This window comes from Rhinolophus sinicus, linkage group LG10 (assembly GCF_036562045.2).
Source record: "Rhinolophus sinicus isolate RSC01 linkage group LG10, ASM3656204v1, whole genome shotgun sequence".
In the NCBI taxonomy this organism is placed as follows: Eukaryota; Metazoa; Chordata; class Mammalia; order Chiroptera; family Rhinolophidae; genus Rhinolophus; species Rhinolophus sinicus.
The window spans coordinates 59,312,017-59,332,415 of record NC_133759.1 but is presented as its reverse complement, the minus strand read 5'-3'; the positions used below and the strand labels follow the sequence as shown (position 1 = coordinate 59,332,415).

The window sequence follows — 20,399 nt, the reverse complement described above, 5'->3', positions numbered from 1 at the left end:
TCGATTGTAAAATCAAGGTCATTTATGTAAAATCAGGTCACACCTACTTCACAAGGTTGTGATGATTAGATAAAATAATGCACATAGCTATCCAGGCACACATGGTAAATCTCAAAGTGAGGTATTTTATAGCATTATTTTTCCCTCTTGGAATGTATTATCAAAGTCATATTCTACGTGAAAGAAGCCAGAACACGAGGATCCCACTTTACATCTCTTCAAGAAAAATCTACTTCAAAATGAGATAATTATAAGCTCTTTCAAGAAATAAATACCTTGGCTCCAGCCACCAAATCTAAAAAGGCTTTGCAACAAAGGTCACATATTCTGCAGTTTAGTGTCACACTTCATCCATGTCTTCATTTAACAAATGTGTATGGTGCACACTCCACGAAAGGCATGGGTTTAGGTGCTGAGGATTCAAAGGTTGGATAGGATAGATAATTTCTGCCTTGAAGTTGCTTCCAGTCTGGGGTACAGGAACTGGACCAGGTGAAATACAGTAGACAAAAAAGGTCAGAGGAGGAGAGTTTGGGAACATCATAAACTTAGTTCCTGGAAATTGGTGGTCTTAGCTGCTTTAGAGGTTCAAAATACTTATGTTCTTGGAATACAATATCTCTCTACACGTCTCTCCATCCTGTGCACTCAGGTATCCCTTCTTTTCTTGGGGCTATTCCACATCTAAAATCTGAAGTGTGCTAAATTCCAAGTACTTTTCCCTTCCCAGCTGCGGGACACCTGGAATCCTGGAGAGGGGAGATGGTGCTGCTGCAGTGGGATGAAACACACAATACTTGGTTTTTCCCATCCTTCAGACTTCTCCAGGTGGGAGCAAGAGTTGAATGGGGAGGTAGGAAGAGGCCCCTGATTCTAGGCAGGTGGGGAAATTCTTGGCAAGCAATCAGACTACTAGAATATGGAGTGGGCAAGTGGGGTAACACACAAGGTAAAGCTTACTAGTGATTTGTAGGGGACTCAGTGACTCCATTTCTAACATGGTATGCAAAAATGTCCATTCAACAAATAGTTGTGCATTAACTAGGTAGCAGGCACTGTTCTAGGAACTGGGAATACATCAGCAAACCTAAATGCCAAAGTTCCCTACCCCCCTGGAACTTATACTCTATAGGAAGATATGGACTACAGGTTTATTCTCCAAAAGGGTCTGTGATGCTCAGGAATAGAGATGCTAGACCTGTGGTCCTCAATGTTATGTACCAGCACCACTTCAGGGGAAGCCTAAAAGTCCTGGGATTCTGATGGGCTGGATCATTGTTTGCGTTTGAAAAGGAACGTTTTGAAGCTCCCACTCGTTTTGATTCAGTCAAGTGTGAGATAAACTGATTGCTTCTGAGAAAAGAGAATGGAGATGAAGTTTCCCTCACCAAGAAGAGTCAAGGATAATTGGCTACTGTCTTCTTTCACAAATACTACAAGGCAAGGGGATTTTCAGTTCTGGATATCCCTAGAGAGAAGCATCAATATTCTCCTCTTATTTTTATTAGCTTAGATAGCACTCTCCAAAGAGTGCTTTAAAAATATTTAAACGTGTGCCTATGTATTTTAAGATTAGAAAGGAGAGCAGGAATTATCATCATCATCTAACTTGAAACCCCAAACGATTTCCTAATTCTCTTTCCAAATACTACTGCTACGACTACTACTACTACTAGTATAAGTTTTTATTATATGTCATTTTACAAGTATTCACTTGACAAGCTGGGCATTTTACAAGTGTTCACCTATGTAATACTCCCAAGTACATTGCGAGGTATTGTTATACTCAGGGGAGAAACTAAGGCTCTGAGGGTCACGGAGCTTATTCAAGTTAAACCCAGAGGCCAGATCTCAACCCTGGCCGCAGCTGGCATCCATCTTTCCTGAGTCCCTTCCACTCATCTTCCTTATTTAGCACTTGGAATCTCTCCTGTGACCAAAGCAGAACAAACAAGTTATAAATCACTAAGGAAAAAAAAATTGCTTGGGGGACTCTAGCGCCCAGGCTGATTTCGGGAGTATTCGGAGGGCAGCCTTCTGGGTGTAGGGTCTTCTTTCTGTCGGCATCTCCCGAGCTCCTTCCTAAACCTAGCCAGGACAAACGCTCGGCTATCCCCAGTCCCCGGAGGGTGCCGGAGGCAGCACCGGCTGTGGGGCTGCGAATTCCGAGAGGTGGCTGCCGCGCCCGCGCCCACGCCCTCGCCCTCGCCCTCGCGGGCGCCAGGACGCGGGTGCAGATCCCAGACGTGGGGGTGATCCTTATCTCCTGGCCCCGGGGCAGGTCCGCAGGCTTCCCGCTCAGCCAGGAACTTGAGCCCGGGATAGATGACTGACTCCAGAAGTCTTTGCTGGAAGGGTTGCTGGAAGGGCAGTTAAAAAGCCCTTCTATGTTGAAGCTCCGAAACCCCTGTAATTTGTTGGCTTCTTTCCCTCGCTTACAGTTTTCTGTGTCCTAAAACGTTGGCTCCACAGTTTAAGGGTACGGGTAAGTGTGTGTGGGAGCGTGTGACGCTCACAGGGATCCCAGATGGGGCATCAGGAGGCACCCACCGCCCCCCTCCCCAGGGTCCCAGAGACACTGGCCAGCTCCACTCCAGGACCCGAACCTGCCGGCTCACTGCCGGCGCGGGGCAGACATCAGTCTCGGGTCCCGCACAGGGGAATCAGAGGGAAATGCGGCGGAGTAGGGGTGGGGGCGGTAGACAAGCTGGGCTGAGTGACCGACAGCGTGGCCAGCCACTGGCCAAGGGCGATTAGGCGGCTTAGGCCGGCGTTGAGTGCGTGCGTGTGTGCGTGAGTGTGAGCGCGAGGGTGAGTGTGTGAGCCTCCCCAGCCCCTACCTGTTTAAAATGGTTTTAAAATGCCAAACCCAGATTGCCCATGTTTCAAAAGTTGCAAACAGTTGGAGTAAAACACGTGCGCTTTCCCCTAGCTCCAAAGGGATTTGCTGCGTCTAAGGCATTGAAAGAAAAGCAGGAATAAGAAGGGTGATTGAAAGGGAGTAACTTGTCTTCTCCATAAATGTCGGTTTTAGGACCCAACGGGAAGCACATTGGAATCTCTCCCTTTGGGAAGGAGGGACGGGGCGGGCCGGCCGACTGGAGACCAAGGGGCGCATGCGCGTGCGTTTTCTCTCGCCGGTCGCTGCGCTCCGCGGCGCGGAATAGAATGAACTGTAACAAAACAAGCTGAGCCTTTGTATCTGCTTAAAGGGGCCGCAGGCACTTCCCTCCTGTTACCCCCACCCCCGCTCCGCTACCGCGTCTCCAGGGCTCCCAGCAACTGGCTGGAAGGGCTTCCCTCACCCTCAGGAACAGCCCGCCAGCGGAGAGGCGAGCCAGGCGGGAGGTAAAGAGGAGATTCCGCATTTCTAAGAGGCAAGAAAGAAAGGAAGGAAGGAAAAAAAAACAACAAACCACCAAAACCCAAGCGGCGCAGAGTGGACTCTGGTCCGGGAGAGCACGGTCGGGCGCTGGAACGTGGACCCAGAAGCACCGGAATGCAAACAAAGCTCGTGGGCGCCAGTGCAGGGCTCGCGGGGAAGCCCAGAAAGTTTGTTTTATGATGGCTTGAGTGCGCGAGTGTGTGCAGGGGAGTGAGGCTACCAAGTTTCTCTCTCCCGTGGCGTTATTTTTGGGAAGATGTCTCTCCCATGAACCAGCGGGGACTGGGGGCTTGTGCTGCGGGGGGCACCTGTCTCATTTTATTTATTTTTTTTGGGGGTAGGAGGGGTGTAACTCGTCATGTCGAAAGTGATCCAGAAGAAGAACCACTGGACTAGCAAGGTTCACGAATGCACCGTGAAGCGGGGACCCCAGGGCGAGCTGGAGGTGACGGTGCTGGGGGGCGCGGAGAACGGGGAGTTTCCTTATGTCGGAGCCGTGGCAACGGCCGAGGCGACGGGGCTTCCCGGCGGCGGCGAGGGCCCTAGGCTGGGCGAGGGGCAGCTGCTTCTGGAGGTGCAGGGGATCCGGGTGTCGGGCTTGCCCCGCTATGACGTGCTGGGAGTCATCGACAGCTGCAAGGAGGCCGTCACCTTCAAAGCCGTCAGACAAGGTAAGACGGGACGCGCCTCCGGAGGCGCCCAGAAAAGGGGAGCGGCCTGCGGGTCGCCCCCACTCCCATCTCAATTTCCCGCTTTTCTCCCGCGAGCGCAGCTTAGAGGGGAAATTGAGACCGTGCGCCCTGTCGTGGTGAAATACACAAAGTTGTGGAGAGGTTGCGGGTTGTTTGCCCACCTGCGTTGGGAGGAGGGAATTGGATTTGCTCCGGGTAGCGGGGAGACTTTTTCCAGGCCTGATTTGCCAACCTGTTATCTCAGTCACCAAGTGCAGCGCAGCTTCGCCTGCTCCTGGAGGAGAGTTGGGAGGATTGAGGCTGAGGCCAAGTGGAGGCTCGCCTGGCTCCTTGGGGGAGTGATGCTGCAGACGCAGTGCTGTGTTGTTTTGCCACTGGTCTGTTTCCAGACCTGGAGAATGGGTATGAGTGAGGAGAGGGTTTATGGTTTTTGGACCTACTCCATCAGAAAATGGCCTTTAACCCCGTAACCCTCCAGGTGGGTTCGGACGTGACGGTTCCTAAGCCAGCCGCCTAAAGAGCCTGCATTCACCCCGCAAATGGATGATGCACGTCTCCACCGTGTGGCTCAGCCCCAGGCTTGGGAGGCGGGGAGGGGGTGGGGGGCGGAGGGAAAGGAAGTGTATTTCTCTTTTAGCCTGAATTAAGCCCAAGTTTATGCTGCCACCAACATCACTACCACCCGCATCGCCGTTTCATTATTGGTGATGATAGTTACTATTCATTGTTAGCTTACTACGTGCCAGACTATGTAAAATGCGTCCCTTGCACTACCTTGTTCTGATTCACAATTCTGAGAATGAGTTGTTTTTATAAAGCCCGTATTACAGATAAGGAAACTGGGTCTGACATTGGTTAAGTTACTTGGCCAAGGTCACATGATACTAAACTGAGGGTTCCAGCCCTTGCTGCAGAGCCTGAAGCACTGAGGAGGGAGAGGTGGGGGCACTGACCCTTGTGGGAGGAGGGAGTGGAAGCAAATGACTCACCAAAGTCTGTAGAGCAGTGATGGCCTCTCCTTTGGCTGCTGGTGGTGGGGAGTCCCTTTCATCGCAGGTGTAGGCAAGGAAGGGGGTGTCCCTGTATCAGTCCAACAGAAAAGGACTCCATTCCCTTAAAGGGAGGCCTTATACTACCAAGTGCCATGATGCAGTTTCTCTCCCAAGAAAGCACTGGAAGAGGTGGCAAAGTCCAGGGTGGTGAAAAGTTCCCATGTGTGCCTCCTGGTCTGGAAGGGCAACAGCAGTTGGAGGAATGGATCAAAGGAAAAAAGGGCTGGGCAGGGCTAGGCTGGTCCTGTCTTGGAAACAAGCCTGTTAGGGGACAGGGAGGAGGGAACCAGAGGGGAATATACAGGCCTTTTAGCTTTGGGAGCTGAGGGGCAGATGCACAGGTATAGAAAGCTCCTTCCATTTATGTCCTCATTGTTCACTTGGATACCTCCTCCAAGAAGCCCTCCAAGCATCCAGCTAGTGATCTAAATCTAACTGTGAGTTAGATCACTCCCCTCATTTCCATACCAGGTGGTAAACTAGTTAAGGGGAGAGACTGTGCTTCATTCATTGCATGTCTCCTCTGGCTTTGCTTAAGGCTCAATACCTAGCCTCACTGTGCGAATGTGTCCTCATCTGTAAACTGGCTTTCTTGAGGGTGTTACATAAGCTGATAAGTGGAAAGTATTCAGAACAGTGCCTGGCACATAGTAGTAAGTGCTCAATAAAGAGTAGCTATTGTTATATTTAAATTGAATTCGAGAATTAGTTATTTCTAGGTCTAGCTTTTAGTGTCAGGAAACTGGATTATGAATTTAATGCTGGTACCTGGATTATCAGGACTTGGTAGAACTGTAGAGAAAATACTACATTTGATGGGAGCAGCTTAAGGTCTCAGGTCAGGGGCATTTTGGAGAAAGGGCTGGAGGAAGGACAGCCAGGGGTATCATCTAGTGAGGGATCTGCTTGTGTTTAATGGGTCCTGTGTGGGGGCTTGTTTTGAGTGTGCAACACAAGGTGCTGTGTGGGGCTGAACCTCTTCCTCCTACCAGTTTTCGAAGATCTGGGAGGCATTGTCCCAGGGCCGCCTCATCGTGGAATTTAGGAGGGGTTGGTTAGATAATCAAGTGTGTTTGGAATCAGACACCTCTGGGTTGGAAGGAAACTGTAGTGTCTCCAAGTGTTATGTTATTTCTCTTCACCCAGAACGATTCTGTGTGCTGTACAGGAATGTTCATAGCAGGTGAGTGTGCGTGTGTGTAAATATACTTGTTCTACTTGTAGTGGGACAGAATAAAGACGTGGATGGGGACACTTGAATGGGCTGGAATACACTAAAAGTGAAAGCTACTATTTCATGTGATAATTACGGGCACTGTTAGCTCTTCTAACATCTTCATTACAGAAAGATGGCACTAGAAAGCATTTCACTGGTCTTCTGTTCCCTCTTTTATATCGAGAATATTATTTAAATTACATGACAGAACTGCTCTTACTGTGTCTTCATTTCTGTGTTTTACTCATGTTAGATAGGCTCGTACTTGGTACATGGTAAAGGAAAGTGTTACTTTTGTGTTGTCTGCACCCTGAGCTAGCCACTCCCAGGGACATGGGTCACTCTGGGTGCTGTCTGTATGGAAATGTCACGGTCTCCTTGTGGGAGAAAATTCTGCTGTTTCCATCTCATGGCAGCTCTCTGGAAAGATGCACAGACCAAAATAGTCTGTAGCAAATGGTATTATATGAAGCAGGACTGGACTGGGAAGGAATCAAGCTAAGTGGATCTACCAGGTTGGAGTTGGTTCATTTTAAATGGAGAACCATAGTCTTTTGCCACAAGGTGCCTGAAAAAATTTACATATACCTATGTAGGCTATATAAAGTATGTTATTTTATATATGTAATAAAGCATATATGCATACTTTATAAGCATATAAGTACCTATAGTGAAATGCACAGATCTTCAGTTATAGTTTGATGGGTTTGGACCAATGCATATGCTCATGCTACCTTCACCCAAATCAAGATATAGAACATTTCTATCACTTGAGAAATTCCCCTCGTGTCCCTTTCCAGTCAGTTCCCACCACCTTCTCCAGAAGCAAAGGCTGTTTGATTCCTTTCACCATGGATTAGTTTTGCCTATTATTGAAGTTCAAATAAATGAAATAATGCAGTATGTACTCTTTTGTGTCTGTCGTTTTTCACTCAACAAAATATTTTGGAGGTTTAATATTGTTGTGTTCCTCATTGTTCTTTCTTATTGTTGAATAGTACTCCATTGTATACATGTACCAGTTTGTTTATGTTTTGCTCATCAATGGATATTTGGACTGTTGATCGTTTTTTTGCTATTGAACAACAGCTGTATGAATAAAGCTGCTCCATATCTTTGCCAGTGTTAGATCTTGTCTGTCGTTTGAATTTTAGCCATTCTAGTGTATGTGGAAAAAGAAATAAAAGTAATTAAGGAAACTTTGCTATGGGATGTAGCTAGTATTTATTAAGCAGTTGCTTTAGAATGTGCCAGTCCCTTGGCTAAGGTAGTGTTTTGTGGGCAATTTCATTCTTTATTCCTCATACTGGGACTTGGATGTCAGAAAATGAGGTGCAGAGAGTTTGGGTGGCTTTTCCAAGGGTCATACAAGTGGCAGAAGTAGAACTGGAACTCAGCTGTGTTGGATTCCAAAACCCATACTCCTAATTCCTAGGTCAGTGGGTCTCAAAGTAGGGTCCTCAGATCAGTGGTGTTAGCCTCACCTGGGAACTGGTTTGGCATGCAAATCCCCAGGCCTCACCTTCCCGATTCTGAAACTCCTGGGGGTGCTTTTGCAGGTGACCTGGGTTCCATGTATGCCAGCTGGTACTGTTGTCACCTGCAGTCACCCTCTTTGGGCCTAGTTTCTTTATGCCCAAAATAAGTGGGTGTGCCCCTTCGGGTCTTTTGCACTCAAAATGCAGCGATTCCATGAATAACCCAGACTTCAAAAGTTTAAAATGGTGTGATTGTAGATTCCCAAACTGGTAATATTATAAGTCATGCTTACATATTTTAGTAGGTGTCTTTTGTGGTTTTGCAAATTACCCAGGAACCAAAAGTGTCCTTCCACTTTTTTTTTTGAGACAGAATGGAGACAATAAATAAGACACAATTAAAAAACCACACCACCACCAGGCCCTTCCCTCACTGTAGGAGGGAATTATGACCACAGACGATTGAATATAGTTCTTGTGCCTTTCTTTGTTTTGATGTTATGTGTTTATTTTGACGAATTGGAATATATGACAACAGTTCTGTAACAAAATAATTCTGTTGTCCGTTTTAAAACACTGTGCCTTGTCTTTCTTGGTTTCCCAGGAACTCTGCTTCAGGGTCTCTGGACTTGCTTTTCCTTCCCCCTAGATGGTCACAAGATTGACTCCTCTCCTCAGTGTCTATTCAGACAGACTGTCATTGAGCTCCTCACCTGGGGGTATGCTGGGTGGTGTGCTGCTAAGTGCTTAACAACCAGCTCTGGTGGGGGGGGGGGACCCTGATTTGTAGCGTAACTGAAGGTGGGAAGATTTGCATGTAATCAGTTCTCCAGAGCCAGTCTGAGGAGGCCCCAGCACTCCGCTGACCCCTGAACCCTTCTAAAATTGCTCCCTGAGCCATGTGCTGTCCCCTCGTCCAGTTTTGTGTCTTCCATAGTCTTGTCACAATTTCACATTACCTTCTTTTTGTTTTTTTAATAAGATTTTATTGGGAAAGGGGAACAGGACTTTATTGGGGAACAGTGTGTACTTCCAGGACTTTTTCCAAGTCAAGTTGTTGTCCTTTCAATCTTAGTTGTGGAGGGCGCAGCTCAGCTCCAGGTCCAGTTGCCATTGCTAGTCGCAGGGGGCGCTGCCCACCATCCCTTGCGGGAGTCCAGGAATTGAACTGGCAGCCTTGTGGTTGAGGGCCCACTGGCCCATGTGGGAATCGAACCAGCAGCCTTTGGAATTAAGAGCATGGAGCTCTAACCGCCTGAGCCACAGGGCCGGCCCCTCACATTACCTTTTGTTTCTTCTTTGTTGTCTGTCTCCCCTCCCACTAGAACGTAAGGGCCATGAAAACAGGCTTTCTTCACTTGTTCACCTCTCGATTTTCCAGTGCCTAAAATAGTACTTGGCAAATCCTAGGCACACGCTAAAATGTGTTGGATGCCTGAATGAATTTTGCAGTGTCACTTCTTCCTCAGATGATGAGCACATACCAGACCATCTGCAACCTCTCTTCCCCCTTTCACCCTATTCATTTTTCACTTCTTCTCATTTAGGATCATAATGTGTTCATTTTCTCATCACCAGATCTTCCATTCAGTTGATTCGCTGTGTCTAATTTATACTGAACTATAAATAAATAAATGACCAACAAGGCTTAATGAATTACATTTAAGTGTTTCTGCCTATTGACTGACTGGAGCTTAAGAAGTGAAATTTCAGACGTTTAGCAGGCAGGATGATAAGGGGTTTATCTTTTCTGTTGATGAGGGACCTGCTCTATGTTCAGATCCCTAAGAATGACATTTCACCCCCGTTTTCTTGTAGCATCGTCTCTCTGTGTTCAAAGCTAACCGCAAATCAGATGTTTGCTACAGAAAAGTCTGATTTTTGTCCTTTTATTTGCTCTTAAATTGTGTTTTGTGTTCATGTCTTTTTTTTTTTAACTTAAACTTTCAAAAATCAATCTGTTTTTGTTCTTGGTGCCAAAAGACCACTCTCCGAAGGCTATTTTTAGGTTATACTTTGGAACATTCCACAGCTTTTATAAAAATTAATGCAAGGACAGGCAACCCAACTTGTGCATTGTTTCCAGTGGCCAGTCTTTGCCAATGGCTGTGTTATTTAAAAATAGATTAACTTGACCTTATGATGCAACAGCATACAGTTGGCTCACTGCGTTTTTGGCATTTATTCTCCAGCTAGTTTTGGATGGTAGAATTGATGATATCCACCAAGGGGAATTAAGTGGTTTATAAGCGAAAACATTCTGACATCTCCTTACCACAAGGGTTTACATGAAGGATATTGCTTTATAAACGATGGTTATTTAATGCAGAACACTGGTATCTGATGTTAGTGGTCTCTTCCTTGAGTTTGTATATATGTGTAACAGGATATACTGATTTTGTATACACTGAAAATAAAGGCTGTCAAATTCGTTAAGGGCTGACATTCCCATCCTAAACAAGTAGGTTACTGCGTTCCTGTCTGTCTTCATGCAGCTCATACGGTGAGATCTGTATCCTTGAACAATCCCTGGTAACCACTGGAGCTTTGTGTTACTGCATCCCTATGGATGTCTGCTTCCACGAGCATTTCTTGTGAATTTGTTTTGGTTTTTCCATAGCTGAGCCCCCGTGGATGTCAAGGACACACCTATCATTGACTTCTGCTTTATAGTAAAATGTCCTAAGGAGGCTCCGATGTCTTCTGGATGTCAACTTTTCTGAAGGCATGTAGCAAAATTAGAAATGTAATTTGCCTGCTGCCTCCCAAGTGCTGAGAATAGTGCCTGGGGCATGGTCGTTGCTCAAGTATTTGTTGAACATCCACTGTCAAATTTAGAATTAGAATAAATCTCTCCTGAGCTTTGTTGCCTCTGAACATTCCGATATTTGAAAGTCTGACCATTTAGGTAATTTGTGATGGATCATGTTAAACTTGATAAGGGTTTGACGTTTGCAGTCTCTGACTGGGGCTAAGTAGAGTTTAGCTGATGAGTGTAGGAATGTTCTTGAAGACAATGAGCATTGCTAGCCTGCTGCAGTTGGTCTTCATATCACGGATTGAGGGCAGTACCGTGTTGAGTCATTCAGGGAACCTTGCAAACTCTCTCAGCCTCAGATGAGCTGTGAGAGGGTCTTCTGGGTACCGTCAGTTGTGTGCATAGACATTCTGTTACCATCTCCAGTGTCATGACAGTGAGTTACATAAGAGAATTACACTCACAGCTGAGGTGTCAACCCACCATTACTGCCTGCAGAGCACTTGGTGCACCTTTAATGGGATGCAGTTATGTTTTCCATGATCAGGCTAATCTTTCAGCCCATTATGAGACACGATTCGAAGCTCTTTATGGACAGTGGCTTGATGGTGCAATTAAAAGGCAATTATTCCCCGATTATAAGCCATGTTTCAGAATTATTGCAATATACAGTGTTAGCAGGAGTGCAGTGCTGCTTGTAAGGTGTTCCGTGAGTACCAGTTTCTTGATGTGTTGTGGATTCACAGGTTTTGGATTCAGGCCAGCCTGGGTTAGAAGGCAGGCTTTTTCGCTTGTTAGCTGCATGACCCAGGGTGAGAGGCTGCACCTCTTTGCGCCAGAATTTCTCCCTGTGAAAATGGGGATAATAATGGCACCTACTTCCTAGGGCGGATGGAGGAATAAAATGAGGAGATTTAAGGAAACCACATGGCACAGGGCCAAGCACATAGTGAGTGCTCAATAAATGTTGGCTTCTGTTATCATTTCAACGTTCCCTGTTTGAAAGCACTTGGAAGAGAAGAATCTCTTGAGAGATGGAGATTGTGGTACACAGTTCCCTGGAGAGTTTTCAAGTCTTGAAAAAGCCCTCATTTTTCTGCATGATTCAGATGCTGCTTTTTTAAAAGGCTGGGGCTGGATTAGTTCAGACAAGTAAGCAGGAAACTTCTAGACCTCACCATGCGTAGGTGGAGGCCTGAGCTTCCTGAACTTCTCCCACATTGTCACTGGTGACAGTTGATTCTAATGACTATCACCAGGCCCCAGGTTACAGACAGGCGTGGAGGAAGGACAGGTCCTCTCCCTATTTCCTGGGGGTCCTGGACAGGCCGGACCAGCAAGGATAATCCTTGAGAACGTGACACTGAGGTCCTCTGATCTTCCTGGCACCCTACCTGGGCTCCCAGATCAGGAATGGCTGGGGAGGTAGTGGAGCTTGGTGTTATGAGACTGGTTGGGTACAAATCCAGGCTCTGCCACTTCTCAGCTGAGTGACCATGGGCATGTTAACCTCCCAGAACCTTAATTCCTCCAGTTGAAAGTGAGAATAATACCTACCTCATAGTGTGGTTGTGAGGATTAAATGGGAACATGTATGCAAAACACTTAGTCCTTTGCTTGGCACCTAAGTAGTGCTTACTGAAATACCTACATAATAGCAGTTGTGATCATTTTCAGTTGAGAAATGGAAACCCAACAATGAGTTCATCTAAAGAAGTGGTTCTCAACGGGGGAGATTTTGCCCCCCAAGGGACAGGTGACAATGTCTGGAAACATTTTTTGGTTGTTATGACTGAGGATAGGGGAGTGATGCTGACATTTAGGGAATAGAGGCCAGGGATGCTGCTAAACATCCTACAATGCAGTGTACAGCCCTACACAGAGAATTATTAGCCCCAAATGGCAATAAGGCTGCGACTGAGAAACCCTGCTCTAAGGTCTAACTTTATGGTTGAGACTGGGAATCCAAGTTAGGAGTGGGAAACCAATAATTATACCTTAATTTGTTGATCTTCTCACATGTCAGACAGACCAGGTTTAGGGTTGTACCTGGGTAGGTGATGTCGTTCTCTTTTTAGCTATGAGGAAATTAGCTGGAGAGGTCAGGTATTTTATCCTGTCCTCCAGGCAGCTGACAGAGGTGAGATTCCAGCTTAGATCTGCCTGGTTCCAAAAGTCTTATCCTAAGCTTTGTGAAACAAAAACCTGCAAGATTGAAGGTTGTCCTGAAAGAAAGGGTCTATTGAGCCACATGCTGCCAGAAAGAGGACCAGGTCTTGTGGCGTGCAGTCTAAACCACCAGCGCCAGAGGACTAGATGGAAAAGACGTACAGGTCTGCCATCTTGCGATTGATGGGGTCTTGTGTACATTGAGTTTTGGAGAAGGAAGATGTAACTTGCTTCCAAAGAATTTACATTGGCTATAGGTAAAGGGGGTGGGAGAAGGGGAAGCAGAGGGAATTCTGGGGTAGGTGCAAGTCTGTAAAGAAGTATTTGATGCTTCTGGATTGGTGGGCAAGTCTGGAAAGTTCATGCCCAAGCAAGATGTGGTGGCCTCTGGTGGTCGGCTATTCCTGTTACATAAGAACTGAAATAGCTGCCAGTTGATTCTGTTTTAACATAACATTCAAGAATGGGAGCAGTCTTTTGTTGGTTTCCACCAGTAGCTGTTCACTGATTAATTCCCCTTATCTCTTCTTTCCACCCTCTGGTCTGCTATGATTTAATTTAGGACATCACAGACGTTTTGTCTTGTCAGTTTCCACACTAGAAATGTGTTGACTCCATAGCGGGGAGCCCCATGTCCTTTTACTGTGGGGGTCAGTGTGGGTGCACCTCTTTTAGGCTGTACCATTGCTACCTGAGACAGCGCAGCATGCCAGGCGGCCCCACCAGAGACAGTCCTAGAAATTAAATATGGACCCCCAGAGTGTTTATTGACCAGGACACAGTGTGCTGCCACATAGTTTCAAGTAGTTCTGCTTATTTGCCTCCTCCTGTTTTCCCTCACCTCCCTCATCGACACTCTGGATTCCTCCCTCTCTGTGCTCTCTCTTTTTCTCCCTACACGCACATCAGCATTTCAGGTCACAATAGTGTCTTGTAATTGTAGATTTTCCAGTCTTCTGTACTGGATTGTGTGTTTCTTGAATTCTTGCAGGCAGCATCCCTGTTTTTGAGCTCTTTGTGATCTCTGCCCTCTGTAGGTGCTGAACAAATATCTGTTGAATTGAATTCTTTTGAGGGTAACAAGTAGGCATAACTTTTACATAAATAAAAAAATCCTTGCCTAAGATCTTATTGGCTAGAAAATCCGTGGCTTATTTTTAAGGCATATTAAATATACTTAATCATATGTCTGACTTTTCCGTGATGATTTAAGGCGATTGTCTGCAGTTGTTGTAGCATTTTGAACTGTAGAGAAAATATTGAATTAATTGTGTTGAAGGTTGTGGAGGGTCTTTATTCTGACCAGATGTGTGCAGTGAGTGAACCTATTCTTGTGTAATGTGATCATGAAAGGCATCGCTTCGGCTTGATTTAAATAGTCAGTATTTTCCCACCTGGGTTCTTGGCCAAGTGTTAGAATTTACATCTGATAGGGAGAGCATTTTCATTTCCTCCTCCAGCTATCAGCCTGTTTAAGTCTGTGTGACTTGGTTGAAAATTCAAAAGTCAAGATCAAGTTTTTAAAAAAGAACTTTCGTTGGTGTTTGAGCATGTGGGTTTTTTATGTCTTTGGTTTCTAATCTTAAAATCTCAAATAGTATTGTACCTTGTATATGTGTTTATCACTATCCATAGTTGGTCTGTGCTTCCACAGCTTATTTCTTTTTTCCTGGTGAAATTTGATTTTTTTCCTCATTTAATTAACGCTAACAAAACAGAAAGATGTGAATGTAAAAGAAAAATGTATCCACGTTGCTCATTCATCTGAGAGAAATACATGTGTTAACCCTCTATTTTTATTCGGACATTTATATTTATAAATATATAACACACACGCACAAACGTATATTATTTGTGGGTTGTTTATTTTTTATGGATATACTTTTGGGAGGGCCTTTTTCTTATGAAAATTGGATCATGCAATATATGTTGTTTTAGTGGGCTTTTTCTTTGTGCCTAACAATATATCATGGACCTTTTTTTCTATACTATCTATATATCTACTTTACCATTTCAGTGGCTGGGGAATCAATTTTTGGTGGTATTGTAATATATTAAAGCATGCTTTGAGGGTGAACATTTAGATTGTTTTCATTCCTCTTATTTTTCATAACACATTGATGAATATGCTTCTACATATATTTTAGGGAGTTTCCTCAGATGTTTTCTTCAGATAGATGTCTAGAACTCTCAGCTCACATGAATTTTATCTTTTTAAGACTTAATACGTACCATTACGGTGCTCTTCAGAGGGCATACCCTGTTTCCCCAAAAATAAGACCTAGCTGGACAATCAACTCTAATGCGTCTTTTGGAGCAAAAATTAATATAAAAGCTGGTATTATATTATATTATATTATATTATATTATATTATATTATATTATACCTGGTCTTATAGTAAAATAAGACTGGGTCTTCAAAAGACGCATTAGAGCTGATTGTCTGGCTAGGTCTTATTTTTGGGGAAACACTTGTAACCTGGATGTGAGAGTATTGTATTTCTTCACTGATGTTAGTTACAACAGATACTACCTAGCCCTGGAGTTGTTCATTTATGATAGTCACCAAAAACTCAGACACTGAGTAGGTATTTTACCAGACTTTAGGCAGCCATGGGGGCTGGGGTAAGCTGGAAGGTCAGGTCTTGTTCAAAGGGAGTGCTCAGCTTCAGCCTGTTGCTGTCATGTGGGGACACTGGCCCAGTGTTGCCAGATTTTTTAAGTTTTCAAGGGAATCCAGAAGCTTGAATTTGCTAAAAAAATGAACTTAGTCAACTTAAAAATGTTGGTTCAAAGTGGTTTCAAAAGCATGGATGAACCAAAGAAAACACATCTGGGAACCATATTTGGTCCTCAGGCGACAAGCTTGCAACCTCTTCTTTATGTATTTGTCTCTCTCACTTGACGTCTCTCACACATCATCTCAAGAGCAGTAATCACATTTCTTACTTTTGTCTATATTCTCAGGGCCCAGGATAGCGACCGACTTGCAGTGAGGTAAATAAATGTGCGTCAAGGTGAATAATAAATTCCAGAAGTGGTCTCGTTTGTCGCTCTAGTCCATGTAAAGTTTATTTGGGGCCCACCTGGTGATAACTCCTCCATCCTAATTGTGAGGAACTGGGGAGAGGGTGTATTTTAACAGCTGATCAGAATTCTTGGAATATTTTGTCTCATCGTCCAGGTGTGCTGACTCTTAGAACTGGGTGCAAAATGGCATCTTGAAGATGACATTGATATGAATAAGTATTGGAAATATTATATAAAGCCTCTGCTCTGAGGTGATTTTTACTGTGAAATGTATGGCTTTACAAATAAAAATATGAATGAATTTTATGTAAATCTTTTCGCAAGTTTTTAAATATAGCAGGGAAGTTCCTAATAACATGACTTGTTTGGACATTCTATAGATAAATTAGGACCCTAACCTTTACTCCAAGAGTGGATGTTTTCAGAATACAATTCACCTTTCAGACTGAATTTGATTTTCAGGGACAGTGTTATATGGTAGAGTTTTGTTTTTTGAAAACCAATGCAGCCCTTCTCGCTTTGCTGCCTGCGTACTAGATGGTTCTGCTCTGACTAATTTGTGTTGGGTGCCAGGCTGGCAGCATTCGGATGGGGAAAGGGACTCAGGTAATTCAGACTAGAGGGACAGTCAGGGCAATTTTTCTGTCAAGGAGCCAAGCAAAGAAGGGCTTCTCTGAAAATGAAAACTATATGATTGGCCGCAGAAGCCCAACATGGAGTGCAGATTTTGCTATAGGTTTGGATTTGGACGGTTTCTGTTCTCTCCTTCCCTCGTCCCCTTTCCTCTTTCCATACCCACATCAGAATAAGAACATTCCAATAGGCTGTCTAGGAACTCAACTTTTTAGGTAGGAAATCCTACATGTAATTGAGGACTTCGTATCTGAGACAAAACTAAGGACTATTGTCAAGTTTAGCTGCTGTTTGCCCTGATCCACTTCCTTCATTACGATCGTCACTTTTGAGGCTCCCACAACTCCCCCAAGTCGGCATGAAATTTGGCTTCTGTTTGACACTTAGAAATGCTTCAGGATGCTTCAGGATCTAGCAGGAACATCTTATATCCCATGGTGTTTTAGGATGGGAGATCCTTAATAAAATTGCTGAGCTTTGGTCTTTGGTGAACGGAAGAGTCTAGCCATAGTGAGTCATGCCAGTGGTGAAAACCACAGTTAAGTACCGCTATACGGTGTGTAAAATGTCTCTTGAAAGCACAGGGTGTTCTCTTGGTATTGATACATTGTACATATAGCATTTATAAGAGAAAAGTCAGAGAGATAGGATGCCTAGCAAGGAAAAAATTCATGTAGCTGTTGTCTATTTCTGTCTCTCTAAAAAGTCTGTGGGAAAATACTGCCATACGGAAGGAGGGGCGTGGCTTTCGTAAACTATGTGAATCTGTTTCTGAGGTTCATTTTAGCAAAAAATGTAAGCCCAAGCAACTCCATGTGAAACAGTTATCTCAAAGGAAAATGACTGTGAGAAGAAGGCATTAACGGGAATGTGATAGCTGGTTACTACTGGATCCTTTCTTGATGGAAGGAGCTTATCCATGGGGGTTAATAAAACATGGTGAGTCGTCCTGTTGCCTGAATTCTGAAGGGAAGGAGATTCTGCACAGGTTGTGGGGGATCTTTTCGACCCTGTGCACCTGTCACCACACACTTGTATTCACCTGGTGGCTGCTAACAGATTGCTGGCAGAGCTGCTTGGAGAAATGATCAGCTTCAGGAACTGGCCCACAAACTAGGTTTGCATGAACGGAAAATGCATCAGAATTACCAGGCAGAGTTTTAAGCCGCGAGTGTCTGGGGCGACATCAACAGTGATTCTGACTCATGTCTCCCTACCTGGTGCAGCCTGATGCCCCAACTCCCAAGAATGGTCCACGAACACCACTGATTCAGAACCATCCAGGGTGTTTATTAAACTTGGGGATCCCTGGGCCCCAGCCCAGACCTATGGAGTCAGAATTCCGGGCCGTGGGCCCTTGGAATCCCACCGTGTTGAAAAAAGTTCTGGCTGATTGTGGGAAGTCAATTTGAGGTTCCAGGATGTAAAATACTGGCCTTTTCAATTCTAGTGACCTAATAAATAATGGTAACAGACCCCACTCTATACTCGAATGGACACTGTATTGGGGGAGGGAGTCAAGAATAGAAAGACTGATTGATTTGAGCAAGTAGTTCTTCTAGGGTGGCAAACACTAGTTGTGTGCATATGTGTATATGGACGGTCGATTTCTTGCTTTGGGATCCTGCCATCAGTCTGCTAATTTAGAGGGGCTTCTTCCTCAGCACAACCCTTGCCGTTTTAGACAGAAAAGGAACTCTGGAGGAAAGGCAGCACTACCCAAGAGAACATTCTGCAATGATGGAAATGTACTTCATATATGCCGTCCAATATTTTATCCACTAGCTACATGTGCAGACTATGTGCTTATAAGGTCACTTGAGTGGCCACATTTCATTAGCCACACCATGAAAATGAAAATTTTCATTTGTTTTCCATATCGTGAATTTAAATGTAATTTTAACTAGCCAGGTGTTGCAGTATCTACCGCAGTGAACAGCACTGGAGACAATGCCATCACAAAGGTGAAGACACTTACCGTTCTTTTACCTGATCCATGAAAAAGAGGCTGCAGTGATATTTTGGGTTGATGCTTGTTAAATGTAAAAGGTTGGGATAGGTCGTTTTTAAGTGTCCTTTTTACCTGGTTTATCATTGTGTTTACTAGTGATACGTTCTTGCAAATGAAGTAGTTTGTATGAAACAGGTATGTTCCATGAGGCAAGGGATGACGTTTTTCCTGTGGCCTGCTCTGTCTCCTCATCCGATATAATGGATGGTTGAATAAATGACTGCAATTTGAGTATTTTGTACAGAGAAGGAAACTCTAAGTTACCTTGTGTTGCATGAACCATTTTATCATCTTGATGCTTTTGGTCACAAATACTAAAAAAAACTCAAATTGCTTAACAACTAAGGGGATTAGCTGATGCACGTAACTCAGAATTTCAGAAGAAAGAGCCAAATACTGTTAACAAGATGTATAATCTGTGGAGGAAAATAGTTTGCTGTTGCATCCCCCAAGTTGTGGTAGCAGAAAGTTACCAATGTGGAAATATGCAGGTGGGGTGTGTGTGTGTGAGTGTGTGTGTGTGTGTGTGTATGTGTGGTGGTTACAAGTATTTTGTTCTAGGCTTGTAAAATATAAGAGCATCAAATGTGTACACACACACACCAGTGTCCTAACCTTGTCTTTGCTTCATGGTTATGTTTGTGAGAGAGAGAGAGAGAGAGAGTATAGACAACAATAATTAGGGACCCCAGCTCTGACCAAGATGAAAGAAGGAAAAATAAAGGAATCCAAGATGATACAGCAATTTATAAATATTAACTTCCAAAAAAGAGTAAAGATGTTCGCTTTTTCTTTTATCATGTTGGTTCCCAGCCTTTTCCCTATTTGACTATGCTCACTGACTTTCTCCTGCTCATTGTGTGTGCCTAAAAATCTTTCTTTCTTTCAAAGTTGGGAAACCTTCCAGCTCTTACCTTCTCACCTTGTCATATCATCTGCGTGTTGGGCTTCAAGTCTGGAAGTGAAAACTGAGGGGAGGAGACTAACACCACGAGTCCAGTGATGGTGGAACTCAGTGTAGTGCTTGTCAGGTCAGGCTTTGCTCTGAGGGTCACGCGAGCATGAATCTTTCCTCCTCAGCACGAGCTGTGATGTGTGTGTACCATCCTCCCGTTGTAGAGGGCAGGACACTGAGGCTTGAGGAGTTGTCACTTGTCCCAGGTCCTCAGCTGATGAAGTGACAGCGATGGGTCTCCTCTAGCTTGGAAACAGTCCAGGCTTTCACCAGGATGCTGCATTGTTGCCTCATGGCGTGTGGCAGGTCCTCTTCACATTGTGCTGCACCATTGTGTGAATTCAAGGTCCACAAACTCCTGGGGTGTAGTCTTCAGAAGCCGGGTACCTGTCCTTGCACTTGGGCAGGCCGCAGGCCTTGTGCCCTCCTTGGGGAGAGAGATGTCTGTACCTGGGGGGATAGGTTTGGGGCGAGACTGCCTGGCAGTTGCCCCTCAGAGCTTCTGTTTGTCCATCTGCAGCTGTGCCCTGAGCAGGTCCAGACACAGGTGCCTGCAGCTTTGACCTGAGCAACATTCCACCTTTCTAGGTTAAAGACCATATGTTCAGTAGTTATGCTCATAGGCGTTGCATTTCAAATAGTCCAGGCTCAAATCCAGTCCCACTGCTCATCTGTGTGACCTTGGGTGCATATGTCCTTCTGTGATGTAGTAGCTAAGAAGAACACACACCTTGTATGGTTGCTACAAGGGTTAAACAGATTGTTACAGTGAGGCTCTCAGCGTGGAACCTAGAGCAAAGGCAGTGTTGAATAAATGATAGTTATTATTGTATTAGATTTGTCAGTTTTCTTCTTTCAAATCTGGTAACTTTGATTTTAGGTTTGTAGAGGTGCTGAATTGATTTCGTAATTGACTCAAAACACTTCTGTTTGGCACTCTGGGTTTTTATCTTCTTTCCTGGCACTATTACCTCCTCTTAGATTTTATGGAGCTGAATTTGTTGGACCAAATGATATGGG

General features: G+C 44.7%; 1 protein-coding gene across 19 annotated transcripts in view; it reads left to right on the top strand.

Annotated features, from left to right (window-relative positions):
* The first annotated feature begins 3,113 nt into the window (after nt 1-3,113).
* The window catches only part of MAGI1 (membrane associated guanylate kinase, WW and PDZ domain containing 1), a 592,032-nt gene continuing 574,746 nt past the window's right edge, over nt 3,114-20,399 (top strand). For 12 of the 19 annotated variants that reach the window (XM_074313244.1, XM_019757188.2, XM_019757193.2 and 9 more), the window contains exon 1: nt 3,116-4,056. In XM_074313244.1, coding sequence (XP_074169345.1) covers nt 3,744-4,056 — 313 coding nt within the window. In that variant the 5' untranslated portion in view covers nt 3,116-3,743. Of the gene's footprint in view, nt 4,057-20,399 lie in introns of all 19 variants that reach the window. The other 7 variants (XM_019757194.2, XM_019757197.2, XM_019757196.2 and 4 more) reach the window with 3 other exon arrangements.